Source organism: Dermochelys coriacea, chromosome 1 (assembly GCF_009764565.3).
Source record: "Dermochelys coriacea isolate rDerCor1 chromosome 1, rDerCor1.pri.v4, whole genome shotgun sequence".
Taxonomy (NCBI): Eukaryota; Metazoa; Chordata; order Testudines; family Dermochelyidae; genus Dermochelys; species Dermochelys coriacea.
Window position 1 is genome coordinate 159,916,016 of NC_050068.2, and position 17,117 is coordinate 159,933,132.

The 17,117-nt window shown below is 43.4% G+C and overlaps 1 protein-coding gene across 1 annotated transcript in view; it reads left to right on the forward strand.

The window, feature by feature from the left end:
- DSCAM (DS cell adhesion molecule) overlaps window positions 1-17,117 on the forward strand; it is a 636,299-nt gene that overhangs the window by 500,642 nt on the left and 118,540 nt on the right. Inside the window, 2 exon segments of the mRNA XM_038408200.2 lie at window positions 3,700-3,867; window positions 11,705-11,775. Coding sequence (XP_038264128.1) covers window positions 3,700-3,867; window positions 11,705-11,775 — 239 coding nt within the window.

Consider the following 17,117-nt stretch of genomic DNA (forward strand, 5'->3'; position numbering starts at 1 on the left):
ACAGGAGTGGGTAGGTGAGGTTCTGTGGTCTGCATTGTGCAGGAGGTCAGACTAGATGATCATAATGGTCCCTTCTGACCTTAAAGTCTATGATTCTATGATATGGGGCCTCCCATGGCCCCACCCATGCACCATGGCCCTTTCCCCATTTGAAATGGCAGTGGGCCCCTCTCCTGTCACAGAAAGGCAGAGCAACATAAGAACGGCTGTACTGGGTCAGACCAATGGTCCATCTAGCCCAGTATCTTGTTTCTGACAGTGGCAGATACCAGATGCTTCTGAGGAAATGAACAGAACAGGATAAATATTGGGTGATCCACCCCCTGTCATCCAGTCCCAACTTCTGGCAGTCAAAGGTTTAGGACATCCCTGACCATCTTGGCTATTAAGTACTGATGGGCCTATCCTCCATGAACTGGTCTAATTCTTTTTTAAACACAGCTATACTTTTGGCCTTTGCAACATCCCCTGGCAATGAGTTCCACAGGTTGACTGTATTTTGTGTGAAGAAATACTTCCTTATATTTGTGTTAAACCTATTGCCTATTAATTTCATTGAGCGACCCCCAATGGTTCTTGTGTTATGTGAAAGGGTAAATAGCACTTCCCTATTCACTTTCTCTACAACATTCATGATTTTATAGACAACATGAGGCTCCCATCTCTCCAGCAGAAATGGCAGCAGGGCCCACACCCTCTCTTCAGGGATGGCAGAAAGGGGGGTTTCCCATACTTATTCCAACAACTGGGGTGTCACTGTTGGATCGGTGGGACTTTTATCCTCCTTCCACACACATAGTCCTTGAAAACAAAGGGTGGCGAGGGGTTGCAGGGCTCTCCAGAGGAGTTGGTCTTGGAATTAACACCTTATTGAGATGAATGGGTAATTCATCCCTCTCTGAGCTGTTGTCTCAGTTTTCCTTCAGACTTAGGCAGACATTTTTGCATCCTTTATATGTCACATTTTCAAGCTTTTCTTTACAAGCAGGTGGGCCAGAAACTTTTTTAAAAATAAAAGTCGAGATTTTGGTAGAATCACGTGGCTTCAGGAACTAAGATTCCAGGCTTGGGCTGATAGTGCCTATCTGTGTCTTAATCCATCTATGGCCCAGGAATCTGATAGCAGTGAAATTACTGCTGTCTGGTCACCAAATTACTCCAGCCTTCTAGCAGGAGAAGGAATAAGGGGTAGGAGACACAATGTAACCAGATGTCTCATCATGCGTGAGTTTATGTCTTCTCAAACATGTCCATTCTTTTCTATATCCTGCCTATTTTTGATGCTGCATCCTTGAAAGTTAGGGAGCAAGGTGCACAAAGGGAGGATTATGCCTAGTGCTTAGCCTTCCTCATGCCCATACATAAACTCAGCTCACACTTGCATTTAAGCACAACAACAGCTCGGCATTCCTTCCTTCATGCCGTGCATGGATTTGCAGAATCAAGGTCTTTGTATGCAGCCTGACAAGAATAGCTTCAAGAAATCATACAGCTTTTAGCAAAGTGTGCCACAAATGCGTGCAGTTTTAAATAGTATCACTAGATGGCATCTCACACACAAAATAGAAATTCACAATGTTAGCTAAAATATTATATATACAATCAGAAGTAAAGTACAATATAAAACATATTTAGCCTCACTAGATTCTATAAATGGACCTTTGTGGGTCAATCATCATCTGAGTTGTGGGATCATCAGGGAGCCAGTTGCAGCTCCCTGATTCTTTGCCCAGCCCCAGAGATTAGTATAACCCAATGGCTGCTCTTAAATGTATCTGCTGGCAATAGTCCCTGAAGGACCATCTGACAGCGAAAGAGAGCCAGAATACTGTGCATTCCAGCTATGCTTCCTTCTTGCCCTCCAGTGATAATGGCTGCAGGGAGGGGAGCATAGGAATATGTGTTGCCAGCTGTATACCTAATAGAGAGTCTCCCATTTCTAGATGCTTTTATGAACTTTAAACATTTTGAGGTTTGTTCTTCACTGAATGATTCCCCATTTCGTATAGTATGGTGGCTTAATTCTTTCTTCTGAAATATTTGGCATCGACCAGTCTCATATACAGAATACTGGACTAAATGAACAATTGGTTTATTCTGGTATGGCAATCCCCAACTTGCAGCGTTTTGAAGGGTGATGGCTACTGTCATTAATTCAAATGTTAATAGTTTTCCAAGACACATCAGGACAGTTTCAGTTTTTAGCATCATTTAAAAATGTCCATAAAGTGTACAAAGAGTATTCCAAGCAAATGTTATTGAGGCTATGTGCAGAGAAGGCCTGTAGGCATTCTGGAAGCACCACTACAAAGGCAGCAGTGATGAGCAGTAAATGAATTCAGATGCTGTTGATTAGCGCTGCATCAATTGATACCAACATGTTTAGGAGTTTTTAAATTAACATCAGTTGATAGCTAAATGTTTGGGCATTTTTAAATACAAACAGACAGAGGAAGAATGAAATTGTTCTGCGACTGACAAAACTGTTTAGTATGTAAACAATTTGCCCATCTCTAAGGGATGCCACAGAGACAGAGAGAATTACACACTGCCTCAAAAACTGGACACAGTATATTGTTTCCTGCTATGCTTTCCTATTTTTAACCGAGACTTTTCGGTCTGGTGAGCTTTTCATGATGCTGCCTGCAGTGACCCTTGCTATACAACACCACTGTATAGCTCCCAGCTAAATCCCATAGGATACTGCAGAGGTTAAAGGAGGAATATGCAATACAGTGAGAAAGAAATGACAGATGACAACACATAAGAGATGTCAAGATGATTTAAAACAGATCAGTCCCATTGTTTTATTTGGACTGATTTAATGTTACGTTGAGGCCGAGTGGTTACTACTTGCAACCAAATTCTCTCCTTTCTAATACCACGTGTCAAGCAAGTTTAGTGAATAATTTATGCTAAATGTGGATAACCCCAGATATCCTTAGATATTGATTTAATCTGGATAAAATTCCTCCTTTTACAAGCACATACAAATAATTCATGGGATTAATGACTCCACCAATGTTAAATCTCATTGAATTTGGATCTGCATCATTAACCTGAAAACATCTCAATGGCTAAGTACTCAATACTGAAAGGTGTCAAATAGTCTGGCCCCAATCCCAATTAAACTCGTGCTTAATTATCTGCATAGTTCATCAGATAAGCTTGCAGGAACGAGCCCTTAAGAATTTAAAATATAAAACATTTTTATCTTTCTAAATGATCCTTTGCATCTCTAAGAATCCTTCTGTCCCCCTTTTCATTCTTGTCAAACGACTTCCTTTCAAGGCTCTTTGTCACAGTAACCAACCTTCCCTATGAGGAGCACTGAATGGAATTCCTTTAGGACAGCGGATCTCATCTTTTTCCCATGTCACAAAAAAAAAAACAAAAAAAACACCTGGGGGAACCTTTCTCACTCTCACTTCACTATAAAAAAGAGGATTGTAGCAAGCCCTTTGGACCTGATCATTCACCCCAGGTTGAGAACTCTTTCTTTAAGAGCTTTGATCAGTGAGAAGGAGTACTGAAGAGAAACACGATATGCCATTTAGGTTGTATTAGCAAAATTTTCCCAGTGCTGATGCTGAAATTAGGAGATCTTCTCTTACAAGGTTGAGTTAGTTAAATATTTGAAATAATAAAATGAATGCGAAATTATCTTTAGTTTTTTCTCTCCCCCCATTTATTAAATAGACTCCTGGGATTCTGTTCAGCGAACCAAAGATGTCTCTCCTCAGCTGAACCAGGCCACTATCATTGACCTCCACCCTTCCTCCACCTACAACATCCGCATGTATGCCAAAAACCGCATTGGCAAGAGTGAAGCAAGCAATGAGCTCACTATCACTACGGATGAAGCAGGTATGTTCTGGCTTTGTATTGTCTAAATCAGGGGTTCTCAACCTTTTTCTCTCTGAGGCCCCACTTGACATGCTATAAAAACTCCAGGGCCCAGCAGGGGCGAGGGGGGACTCAGGGCTCTGGGCTGGTGCGGGGGGCACGGGCAGGGGAGAGGAGGCCTTGGGCATAGACGTAGTTTGACTTTTATTTGGAAGTGGGCAAGGGCCGGCGGGGCTTGGGCCAACTCCACATAACATCGTCCAGGGAGAGAGTTTCACCTCTACTCCCTGACTCACCTCAGCAAGCCATCCAGGGGGCATGCAACCAAAAAATATAACTCAAAGCGGGGACTCAATTCAAGAAGTTTGAAAACCACGCAGGTTGCAGGGAGAGGGGTAGCTAGGGGCTGTGTGCAGACAGGGGGTAGCTCAGGGTGCAGGGAGGGGGGTAGCTAGAGCTGCCCCCGGGATGGCCTCACTCTGGGTAAGGCACTGTAGTTTGGGGGAGCAACACCCTTGTGCCTCCCCAACTCTGCCCTTGGGCTCAGGGCTTCTGCCTGCACAGAGGGCTTCATCCCTGCACTGCTCCCAACTTCAGCCCCAGGGGGCAGGACCAGGGCTCCTGGCTTCAGCCCCACGCCGCTGCTAGCTTCAGATGGGGGCAGGAGTGCCGGGACTCCACCACCACTCCCAGCTTCAGTGAGGGAGAGGGGTTGTGCCAAGGGTCCCATCTTCAGCCCTCAGAGTAGCAGCCGTGTTAGTCTGTATTCGCAAAAAGAAAAGGAGTACTTGTGGCACCTTAGAGACTAACAAATTTATTAGAGCATAAGCTTTCGTGAGCTACAGCTCTGTAGCTCACGAAAGCTTATGCTCTAATAAATTTGTTAGTCTCTAAGGTGCCACAAGTACTCCTTTTCTTTTTATCTTCAGCCCTGCGCTGCTCCCAGCTTCAGACACTGGGGCCACTGGGGCTCCCAGATTCTGCCCCATGCTGCTGCTGGCTTCAGTCTTGGGGGGTGGCACCGGGGCTTCCAGCTTCAGCCCTACACTGCTCCCAGCTTTAGACCAGGAGGACACTGGGGCTCCTGGCTTCAGCCCTGCACCGCTCCTGGCTTCAGACCCGGGGGCAGCGGGGCTCCCAGCTTCTGCCCCATGCCGCTGCCAGCTTCAGCTCCACACTGCACAGCTGCCAGCTTTTGTGAGGGTTGTGCCAGGGCTCAGTGCACCAGGTTTCAGCCGGAGGACCCCGCAGCCTCCCTGAAAGGTCTTGTGGACCCCTATGGGGCTGCAGCCCCCCGTTTGAGAACTGCTGGCCTAAATCTTACCTGAGCTCAAATTTTCTTCCTTACTAGAAATTTCTGTTTGAAATGCCAGCTATGCTACTACAACTATCTCTCAGAGGATGCTAAAATGTTCCAAGAAAGCACGATTTCAGAAACATCATTGTGCAGGCCTCTCATTAAAACTGTTCAGTTGCATCTAGTGGTCAAAGAAGACATTATGCCCCAAATTTTCAACCTTGGGGACTTGAAGCTATGCATTTAAATCCCTATTTAAGCACCCAAATATGGATTTAGGTGCCTAACTTCAGATTCCCAAGATTGAAAATGTTGATCTACATGAATAATGTCATTATTGAGCTATTCTCCACCCATTTAATATGCTGACTGCAATTAAAGTTAGTTTGCTGTAATTAATTATATTGTTTCCTTGAATTTAATTTTCATGCAGTCCTTCACTGCAGAGGGCATTGGCCATTGCAGCACTTCCTCTCCAGCCAGGAGGGCAAGTGACGGACTTTTCACAGAACAGTCATACCAGCGCCACTGTCTCTCTGTTCTAGCAAGAGGACTCTGCCAACACCTTCCCCTTAATGCCCAGGATAGCCCTTTTTGAGCCTGTAATTGCGGTGTGCAGTGGCTTCTTTGCATTCAAATCTCTATGTGTCTGACTTGCTGAAGTGAAAGAAGTTATCCTTTATTGCTTTCCTTTGCTCTGACACCTCCCTCTTTCCGAAGTCAATGCCATATCATTTTGTACCTGGAATTATACTTCATAATGTTGAATGTCTGCAAATATCTCCCTTCAAAGATACACACTGCAATTAAATGAATAGAAATCACAGCTGGGATTCCTAAAGGAGCCTAAGGAAGTTCAGCATACAAACATCACTGAAATTCCTATATTCCTCAGGTTCCTTTGAAAACTCCAGGCCATATAAGAATCTTCCATTTCTTGTTTGAAAAGCATACCTGCACCATACATATTTTTTCTATGCTAACATGCTAATACCTCCATGCTTTTTTTGTTTTATTTCCCCCCCTAAAAGATACATGCTAGGAGTTGTTTTCGGGGAGCCCTATGGCCTTGTGTTTTACAGGAGGTCAGCCTATGATCACCATGGTCCCTTCTGGCCTTGGAATCTATGAATCTATGTATAGTTGAGAGGAAAAATAATAATGTAAGTGGTTGGGGGCAGATTGTGGCAGATAAAGCCCCACTGCATTCTAAAGCTACATGATAATCTAGGTTCTAGACACTCAGTGGCACGGTTTTCAGCCCACACATGAGAATTTGGCTGTGCAAATCTTATTAATAGAAGACTGAATTACTGCAGTGAAAATTTACCCCTTGCTGGGATCAGCCTTGCCTGCAGTGAGATCAGATTTGTATTTGTGACAAAGAATAAGAGCACAAGGGCTTACTGTGCAAACCGAAGCAAACAGGAGACAACATGAGCTCCATTCATTTTTTCCCCCGATGCCATTTTTTCAGCATATATATTCTGCCCACAAATAATGTCCGTGTTAGAAAAGGAAGAGAACTCTGCATTATGGGTTTTCATTTTATATGATTCTTCAGTGGTGGGGCAGATGGCAGATTTCTTTACTATTTATCAAGGAAAGGATGAGTAATTTGTTTGCTTTTAAACTACATGCTGAATGCAGAAATGTTTTTCCTGTTTGCAAGGTGAAATGTGAAATCTTTAGAGAAACAGGTTACCCATCCCCAGAGCCTGGAGTACCTCCACCTCCCACTCTCCCCTCTCCAAAATCTCCCAAAGAAATCATGTCTCTCATATACTCACACAAAGTTATTAGTATGTGCTGTTAATAAACTTGGAGTGTTTCTTACTTACTGACTTTCTTTTGTCTGATAATTAACATGTCAGCATCAGCAACTGACCTCCCATTAAAGACTAGCTTCCCCATTAGCAGGCTGAAACCTGGATGCCACATTTTATCCAATGCCTCCTGACCTAGTTTCAGGATGACTGGGCCTTTCACTGCTCTCATTAAGGAGCTGTCCAGTCCGAGTGAAAGGTCAGTTATGTGGAATCGCAGTCAAAAGTCATTGATTTATTCAGGGAGCAATCAACAGAGGGAAGGTCAGGTCTAGGCAAGGCAACAGCATTTGTTGTATTGGTTTTGGTTTGATCAGTCGCACAGTATGCAGAAGTGAGGTCATTTGTCATTGTTTACTGTTTGCTGCTCTTACATCGGGAGGGTCGAATTAGCACGGGTGCTGAGCTGGAGGGAGACACCTAAGGGAAGAGATCAAAATGAAGGCTTGAGAAAAACAACATTAAAAATTTAAAAATCCAAACCCCTTCACTGCAAAGGTGCAGATTACATATCCTACACTAGTGTCACTCCAGGCTGCCAGCATTATTTATTAGAAAGTAAACCGAAAAGGATGCCTTCAGCAGGAGGAGAGTCAAACAATATCCTCTGTCCTTTCACTAATCTAGACCTGCTTTCAGGGATATTGGAGCTTCCCCCCCCATAACCTTTAATAGCTACTGCTTTGAAAAATAGACTGGAAGAGCTCATTTCCATCAGTGTTTGATTGGAAAGCAGAGGGCTTATTTTCTTTGTTTCTGTGTATTGTTAAAGTTTAGCAGTGCAAGGTGAGCTATCGGGGTTCTCTTTCTGGCTTTGTCACAGACTCTGAGTGACCTTAAGATGCTCATTTATCTTCTCTGTGCCTCAATCTCCTCATGTGTACAATGAGGATAAAACATTTACCTGCCTCACAGGTAAGTTATGAGGCTTAAATATATCATGTCTGTAAATCCTTTAGAGATGCTTAGATGGAAGGCCCTAAAGAAATGTATGGCATGCTAGAGCAAGCAAGGCTGAAGGAAAGTTGGCTCCCACATGCAAATAGTTATCAAAGGCTCAGTGGATTTAGCGTATGTGTATAAGGCTGTGACTACACTGCAGTTGGGAATGACCAAGATAGACAGACTTGTGCTAGCCTGGCTCAAGTTGGCATGCTAAAATAGCATTGTGGATATTGTGGTTCTGGCAGAGACATGGGCTAACTACTCAAGCTCAGAACCAGAGGTGTTGGATGGGCTTCAGAGCCTGAACAGCCACCCAAGCTGCAATGTCCATACTGCAATTAAAAATACGCAGCTGGCCTCGGTGGGGCTGCTTAATTATGGTGTAGACATCGCAGGCTTGGGCTGCAGCCTGAGCCCTGGGACCCTCCCACCTCACAGGGTCCTGGAGCCTAGGCTTCAGCCTAAGTCCAGAAGTCTACAGTGCAATGAAACAGCCCCATTGCCTGAGCCCTGCAAGCCCAAGTCAGCTGGCACAGCCAGCCATGGGTTTTTAATTGCACTGTAGACATACCTTAAGGCAGTGGTGGGCAACCTGCGGCCACAGGCCGCATGCAACCCGTCAGGGTAATCCACTGGTGGGCTGCGAGACAGTTTGTTTACATTGACTGCCCTCAGGCATGGCTGCCCACAGCTCCCAGTGGCCGCAGTTCACCGTTTCCGGCCAATGGGAGCTGCGGGAAGTGGTGGCCAGCACATCCCTACAGCCCGCACCGCTTCCCACAGCTCCCATTGGCCGGGAATGATGAACCGCAGCCACTGGGAGCTGCGGGTGGCCGTACCTGCAGACAGTCAATGTAAACAAACTGTCTCTTGGCCCGCCAGCGAATTACCCTGCTGGGCCGTGTGCAGCCCTCAGGCCACAGGTTGTCCACCTGCCCTAAGAGGTTAACATAATCTTGCACATTTTGGATGGAGTTTTTGCGAAAAATCACCTATGGCTCCCAAATAAATTCCTGGAAACCATACTGGAAATTCACCTCATTGCCTTCAGGGTAGTAGTTAGATTTCTAGCAACTCTTCATAATCATGTAAGTTGTGGAGAAAGTGTACTGTGAAATTGGCAGACACTAATTTCACTCCACTGAAACCTCTGTCACAGCCTTCTTACCACACATTTTATCACAGTACACTCCCATCTCTCCTCTCTATGCCCTCTGTCACCATCCTCTCCCCTAGCCCAATGCTCTGACACACACACACTCTGCTATACCCTCTATCACAGCTTGCTCCCTCCCACCATATCCTCTGTCATGGTTTCTCCATCACAAACTCACCCACAGTCTGCCTCCACCATTCACCTTCCTCCACTCTCTCTGTCATAGTCCCCTCACCTCTAACTCGACTATACCGTCTGGTGCACCCCACAGTCCATACCTCCATCTTTCATGACCATTAGAATCATAGAACCATAGACTGAGAAGGGACCACAAGGGTCATCTAATCTAACCCCCTGCCAAGACACAGGACCCTTCTCCCTCTACTTGCCCTCATACCTATCTCACCCCGCCCCCCAACCACAAGTTCCCCACTCACTCAGTATACAACCATTCACTCTGTCATGGACTCACCACATTCTTTATCACAACCCATTCAACTGCAACTATCTCCTTCACAGTCTCCCAGACAAGGTCCTGAGTCTGCTCTCACTTACATTGATGTAAATCAGGAGTACTAGTATGAAACCAATGGGAGTTCAGAACTGGGTCCAGGATGTGTTATCCCAAACATAGCAAAGCAATCCAGAATCTTTACAAAAATAAGCACAATTGTGAATGTTTGCTGCAGTGTTTCTCTCTGATTTCTTTCCTACCTGCACGAGCTTCCTGTGGTGAATTCTTCAGACCAAATGAGCAAAGGTTTAGCCTATATAAATATGTCACAGTAATAACCTCTACGTCAGAGACAGAAAATATTTTTCTGCACATGGAGGAATGAAATAAACTGTGGGCATAAAGGGAATTTATGGTTGCTATTTTGTGACGCCAGTGAAAAGCCAGGATTTTATCAGCTCATTTTATGGATCAAATGTTTTGTACATATCTACTAGAGAATAATATATCTGGAGTGATGACATTTGTGTTCGTAAACTGGTGGTCAGAGTCTAGAGTTGACTTAAAGAACTAGCAGAGACCCCATTCTTGCTGTTGTACTCACTCTGTTTTCATCACTGGGCGTTACTGCATAGGAAACTTAGGGTACACCTACACTGCAACTAAAACCTGCGGCTGGCCCATGCCAGCTGACTTAGATTCATGGGGCTCAGGCTTAGGGACTGCTTAATTGCTGTGTAAGCATTCAGGCTCAGTCTGGAGCCTGGGCTTTAGCATTCTGCATGGTGGGAGGGTCCTAGAGCTCAGGCTCCAGCCCAACCCAAACATCTACACCACAGTTAAACAGTCCCTTAGCCTGAGCCCCATGAGCCTGAGTTAGCTGGCATGGTCCAGCCGCAAGTGTCTGATTGCAGGGTAGACATACCCTCAAACTAAGGATCCACATGAGCTATAGGCAATGGTTCCATTTCACCATGCGTGAAATTTACTCCTCTGCACAGGGCCAACAAAATCCCACAAAACAGGACTTGTACATGACTTCCAATGGAGCATAAGCCATGTGTTAGGTTTTTGTACAGGCGTGAATTTCACCCGTGTAAGCCAAATGGACTTCTTTCACTGCAGCTGTCATTTGCTGCTGTTTACCCCTCAGTCTCCTTTCATTGCAACGTCCATTTCCTCCTGCTCTCCCTCTCACAACCTAGTCTCACCCCCTTCGCTCCTTTGCTTCCTTTGTCATATTATTAAATTTGTGATTTCATACTTTTTATTCGCGCCACCTTATATATATAGAAATCTTCTGCTCGAGCTCTGAGATATCTCCGTCTCTTCCTTCACATCCTTCCGTTAAAATGCCTTGTTTTTGTTAACTTTCTTTTACAAATCCCCACTGCAACACTAACTGCCTCCAATCAGCAATCATTGCGTTGTAACTGCCTAACATAGATAGAAGTTTCTCAGAACCAGAACTTTGTCTTTCCACTTGTTTGTGAAACACCACACATACCTTTGGCAGTATATAAATAATAAGAGAGACTCCCTTTGACTGAGCCAGCAGGAACTGTCCCGTGCTCATTTCATCAGGCAGGATATTCTTTATATGGCTTCCACACTGATATATTTAGACACAGAAAGACGATTTGTACATTTTTTTACTTCATAAAATAATAATTTTGTACTGAACATGCTCAGTCTTTAGTTAACAGAATGAGTTTAATCAGAAGCTACGTGTTGAAATGATCAAAGCTGGTTGAAGAGTTGCTGTGTTCCCTAATTCTGAGTGGGTCCTGCTGTCTTTTCAGTGCCAGGACATTCACAGCAGCTTAAAGCACATTCAGTACATCAGTAGAGAAGACTTCAAAGGGAAAGAAAAGCATCTTGAGCATGTCACTAAACAAGGCTTTTGAAGGAAAGTCACCTGTGATTCATTCCTGTTTTATTTGCAAACTTGCTAAATCTTGAAGTACACGACATTTCATTGTCACAAATACCACACAACCAGCTAGTGGAGACGCCTTAGCCTTTTGGTTTTGTTTGAGTAAAGCGATGGTTTCGTACCAGCCCAAAGCCTCCGTTCTATGCCACAGTGTTGGCATCAACACTGTATATTTTGTTTATTTCTGCCACATTATAAGAACCTGCCTTATGATGGATGTGTCTCTCTCTTTCTCTCTCACCAGCTCCTGATGGCCCACCTCAGGAAGTTCAGCTTGAGCCTGTATCTTCACAAAGCATTCGGGTCACTTGGAAAGTAAGTAACCATTGCAGGAAACACAGACTCTAGCAGTATTTATGCCTGTTCAGAGAGCTGTTGTTAGGGTGAATATTATAATAACTGTGGATCAGAAGTATTTTATCTTGAATAAAATTCACAGGTCATTTTGCCAACAGATCTTACAAGCTTTGCCAATAAGACTGTCCTTTTATTCCAGGAAAGAACATTCCAGAGGAAAATCATTGCTGCAGGCCTGTGTTTCTATTGAACAGAGTTACATTTGCTATTTGTGCTCTAAGTGGCCTTATTCTGAGTTTGCAAGCAAGGCCTTGTGCTGACAAAATTAGTGCTCAGGCTGAGGACTAATATGATTATGGGGCATAATCCCCAAAAGCCTTTGGAGTCAAAGGGAGTCTTTCCATTTATTTTGGCCCAGGCCCTTACCAAAGGAATGCCTGCACAGATAGAGGCAAGGAGACCCTCATTGGTGCTATGTCTCAATTTGATCAAAAGTAGAGTCCATGAGTTCATACATGGTTTAGTCAAAATTATCTATTTTTCCAATGCAGTTTTAAAAAATCTCCATTGTAATTGCTGTACTCTAATGCTTGTGACTTGGTTTGTTTTTATTCAGTGTCCTGATAACTGAAAAGTTTTACATATGTTGTTTGACAGTGAAACAGTAGGTTTATAAATACGTTAAACCAAACTGTACATCCTGATGGATAGAATAAAGATGCGTAAACACTATGTATAATCTTAATAAGAGTGGCAATTTCTATACCATATTCAGAAATATGTAGGGTAAACTGTTACAATAAGGTTACAGCATAATGGCCATTAACTTGGAGTCATCATGGATAGTTCTCTGAAGACATCCACGCAGTATGCAGCGGCAGTCAAAAAAGCAAATGGGATATTAGGAATCATTAAAAAAGGGATAGAGATAATATAATATGGAGAATATCTTATTGCCCTTATATAAATCCATGGTATGTCCACATCTTGAATACTGCATACAGATGTGGTCCCCTCATCTCAAAAAAGATATACTGGCATGAGAAAAGGTTCAGAGAAGGGCAACTAAAATGATAAGGTGTTTGGAATGGGTCCCATATGAGGAGCGATTAAAGAGGCTAGGACTTTTCAGCATGGAAAAGAGGAGACTAAAGGGGGATATGATAGAGGTATATAAAATCATTAGTGGTATGGAGAAAGTGAATAAGGAAAAGTTATTTACTTGTTCCCATAAGAAATAGGGGCCAGCAAATGAAATTAATGGGTAGCAGGTTTAAAACGAATAAAAGGAAGTTCTTCTTCACGCAGTGCACAGTCAACCTGTGGAACTCCTTGCCTGAGGAGGTTGTGAAGGCTAGGACTATAACCAGGTTTAAAAGAGAACTGGATAAATTCATGGAGGTTAAGTCTATTAGTGGCTATTAGCCAGGATGGGTAAGAAATGGTGTCTCTAGCCTCTGTTTGTCAGAGGGTGGAGAGGGATGGCAGGAGAGAGGTCACTTGATCATTACCTGTTAGGTTCACTCCCTCTGGGGCACCTGGCATTGGCCACTGCCGGTAGACAAGATACTGGGCTGGATGGACCTTTGGTCTGACCCAGTATGGCCATTCTTATGTTCTTAACTTGTGTAAAAATTCTATATGGTTACTGTAACTTAGTGGCAATGTGAACTTTGCCATGTAACACAGAACTTTTGGAGTGTCTTGGTAATAATTGTAGAATGCTGACAATTTATCATACCAGCACACACTCATTTCAGACAGTTCATGATGGAACAAGATAATCCTGCATATACAGGAAGTGTCTCCGCAGACAGACTATATCTAATGAATTGTATAGCTAATGCAGACAAACCTCACATACTAGGGATTCTTGAGTAGGTTAGTAGTAGTTTAAAATAGATACATTGAAAACGCTGTCTCCAGAGGCTGTCCACTGAAGTACAAATACAGGTTTCCCTATCATCAGTCCTAAATTTATTCTTCCCCACCCCACAAACATGAGGGTGGCATGAAAATACAAATAATAGTAAAGGTGCTTTGCACTAAACTCAGTGTTTCCTCAGTGGTCTAAGTTTCTGGGGATGATTCTCCTTTGCTGCTGATGTTTGCATTGTTCTTTGTAGTGCACGTGTCATCTGCAAATCATTGCATTTAGTATATAAATCTAATAGCAAAATATAATTATTCAGATTGGGAGGGAAATCATAAAATTATAAAATGCAGCAAATTGTATCCTATTTAAAATTCTTTCGATGTGTAAGGAAGTGATTTTGCCTGACTTGTCCAATCAGGCAAAAATTGTTTGCTACTCCTTTTTTAGTTGTCAGATATATGGTGATAATGTTTGCATCACCTTCATGTCATACAGTTATACTTTTTGTTGCTGTGGTTTCCAGAGGTAGCAATGGTATGTGGCTACAAAGAATAGCATCATATAGCAGACAAAATGAAGCTCCATAACATACCAGTAGAGAAAGCTAAAGAGGGTACATGAAGTGCCGTGCTTTAATATATTTTACCATTAGCAGGAGACCATTAGCACATAGTCATCTTCTGAAATAATGTACACTGTACAGTATACTGACTCTGGCCTTATATGAAGAAATGCTTAAAAGCAGATTTTGGAGGAGATTTCCAAAAGCACAAATGGGAGTTAGGCACCATTGACTTTCTGTGGGAGTTAAGCACCTCACTGCCCATTGGTGTCTTTTGAAAATCTCCTCTTAAGCATTATGGACACACATCTACGCAGATATTTACAGCGGAAATGAAACTTCCTGGCCTAAATTTTCAAAAATTGCCTCCATCATCATAGGTACAATTTTGCACTCTTAATTAAATGTGGGCACAATTAGCTGTGCCTGCAATTGTACCCAATTAGACATTTAACTACCTAGTCTGTGTGTGCTGTCAGGAAAGTAAATGCATCTAAAGGAGTGCCACTGGAGTTTTGTTTTTCTTGGTCCCTTTCTTGTACAGAGGACATTCAGAATCATGGCCAAGACTGATTTGCTCTGTGAAACTACAAAACTTTTCAAGTGATGGCATTGTACACTTTATAATAAAATGAACATGCAAGAGCACATTACACTGAAAGAACAAATGACATACACTATAATGTAGCAGTAAGATAACTGATTATAACTCATATGCAAATAAATAATAGTATTACTAATAATAGTGCAACAGTTAAAGTTGCTACACACTCAACCTACCTGACATAAACCACAAAAGCAAGGAAATGGAAGTTTAAGCCAATCTAACACTATCAATGCAGACCTCTATTCTTCTATCCATAAACACACACCTTTACTCTATTGCAGCTATAATACACCACAGACCATGAACCACAACCTTCACTTTTCTGCTCTAGAGAGGCACCGTAAGAGGCATGATATTCACTTAATTAAAATGATTTTCAGTTCAGTATGGTGCGGTAAGAAGTAATACATTTTGATTACAGCTGCACCAGTCTCCCTTGCTCTCAGTTCCCCAGGTGTCTGGCAGGAAACTGGTCACTTTGATTCAGTGGTATTTAGAGTTGCATTATTTTATAAAGTGTCCACAGATGATCTGTTGGCTCTCTAAACAGTGCTAGATTTCACCATGGCATTTAAAACAAGATAACTTCTTCTTCTTCTTTCTTTTTTTTTTTTGACCTAGGATATCCCTCACTGGTTAAGCTCAGGCTACTGTTCTACCAGTAGCCCTCCTGTGCCCTTCCCTTAGGACTACTGTTCACCTATCGTGATCCTTATTGGGAGTCTTTTTTTCTGACAGGGAGACTCGGGGCCTTAATCTCTATGGCCCCATTTGGGGTGGAATGAGCACTTTGCTATAAAAGTGACATGTATGTAACTCTGGTTTCAGAGTAGCAGCCGTGTTAGTCTGTATTCGCAAAAAGAAAAGGAGTACCCGTGGCACCTTAGAGACTAACAAATTTATTAGAGCATAAGCTTTCGTGAGCTACAGCTCACTTCATCGGATGCATTTGGTGGAAAAAGCAGAGGAGAGATTTCATAGAATCATAGAATCATAGAATATCAGGGTTGGAAGGGACCCCAGAAGGTCATCTAGTCCAACCCCCTGCTCAAAGCAGGACCAAGTCCCAGTTAAATCATCCTAGCCAGGGCTTTGTCAAGCCTGACCTTAAAAACCTCTAAGGAAGGAGATTCTACCACCTCCCTAGGTAACGCATTCCAGTGTTTCACCACCCTCTTAGTGAAAAAGTTTTTCCTAATATCCAATCTAAACCTCCCCCATTGCAACTTGAGACCATTACTCCTCGTTCTGTCATCTGCTACCATTGAGAACAGTCTAGAGCCATCCTCTTTGAAACCCCCTTTCAGGTAGTTGAAAGCAGCTATCAAATCCCCCCTCATTCTTCTCTTCTGCAGACTAAACAATCCCAGCTCCCTCAGCCTCTCCTCATAAGTCATGTGCTCTAGACCCCTAATCATTTTTGTTGCCCTTCGCTGTACTCTTTCCAATTTATCCACATCCTTCTTGTAGTGTGGGGCCCAAAACTGGACACAGTACTCCAGATGAGGCCTCACCAGTGTCGAATAGAGGGGAACGATCACGTCCCTCGATCTGCTCGCTATGCCCCTACTTATACATCCCAAAATGCCATTGGCCTTCTTGGCAACAAGAGCACACTGCTGACTCATATCCAGCTTCTCGTCCACTGTCACCCCTAGGTCCTTTTCCGCAGAACTGCTGCCGAGCCATTCGGTCCCTAGTCTGTAGCGGTGCATTGGATTCTTCCATCCTAAGTGCAGGACCCTGCACTTATCCTTATTGAACCTCATTAGATTTCTTTTGGCCCAATCTTCCAATTTGTCTAGGTCCTTCTGTATCCTATCCCTCCCCTCCAGCGTATCTACCACTCCTCCCAGTTTAGTATCATCCGCAAATTTGCTGAGAGTGCAATCCACACCATCCTCCAGATCATTTATGAAGATATTGAACAAAACGGGCCCCAGGACCGACCCCTGGGGCACTCCACTTGACACCGGCTGCCAACTAGACATGGAGCCATTGATCACTACCCGTTGAGCCCGACAATCTAGCCAGCTTTCTACCCACCTTATAGTGCACTCATCCAGCCCATACTTCCTTAACTTGCTGACAAGAATGCTGTGGGAGACCGTGTCAAAAGCTTTGCTAAAGTCAAGAAACAATACATCCACTGCTTTCCCTTCATCCACAGAACCAGTAATCTCATCATAAAAGGCGATTAGATTAGTCAGGCATGACCTTCCCTTGGTGAATCCATGCTGACTGTTCCTGATCACTTTCCTCTCCTCTAAGTGCTTCAGGATTGATTCTTTGAGGACCTGCTCCATGATTTTTCC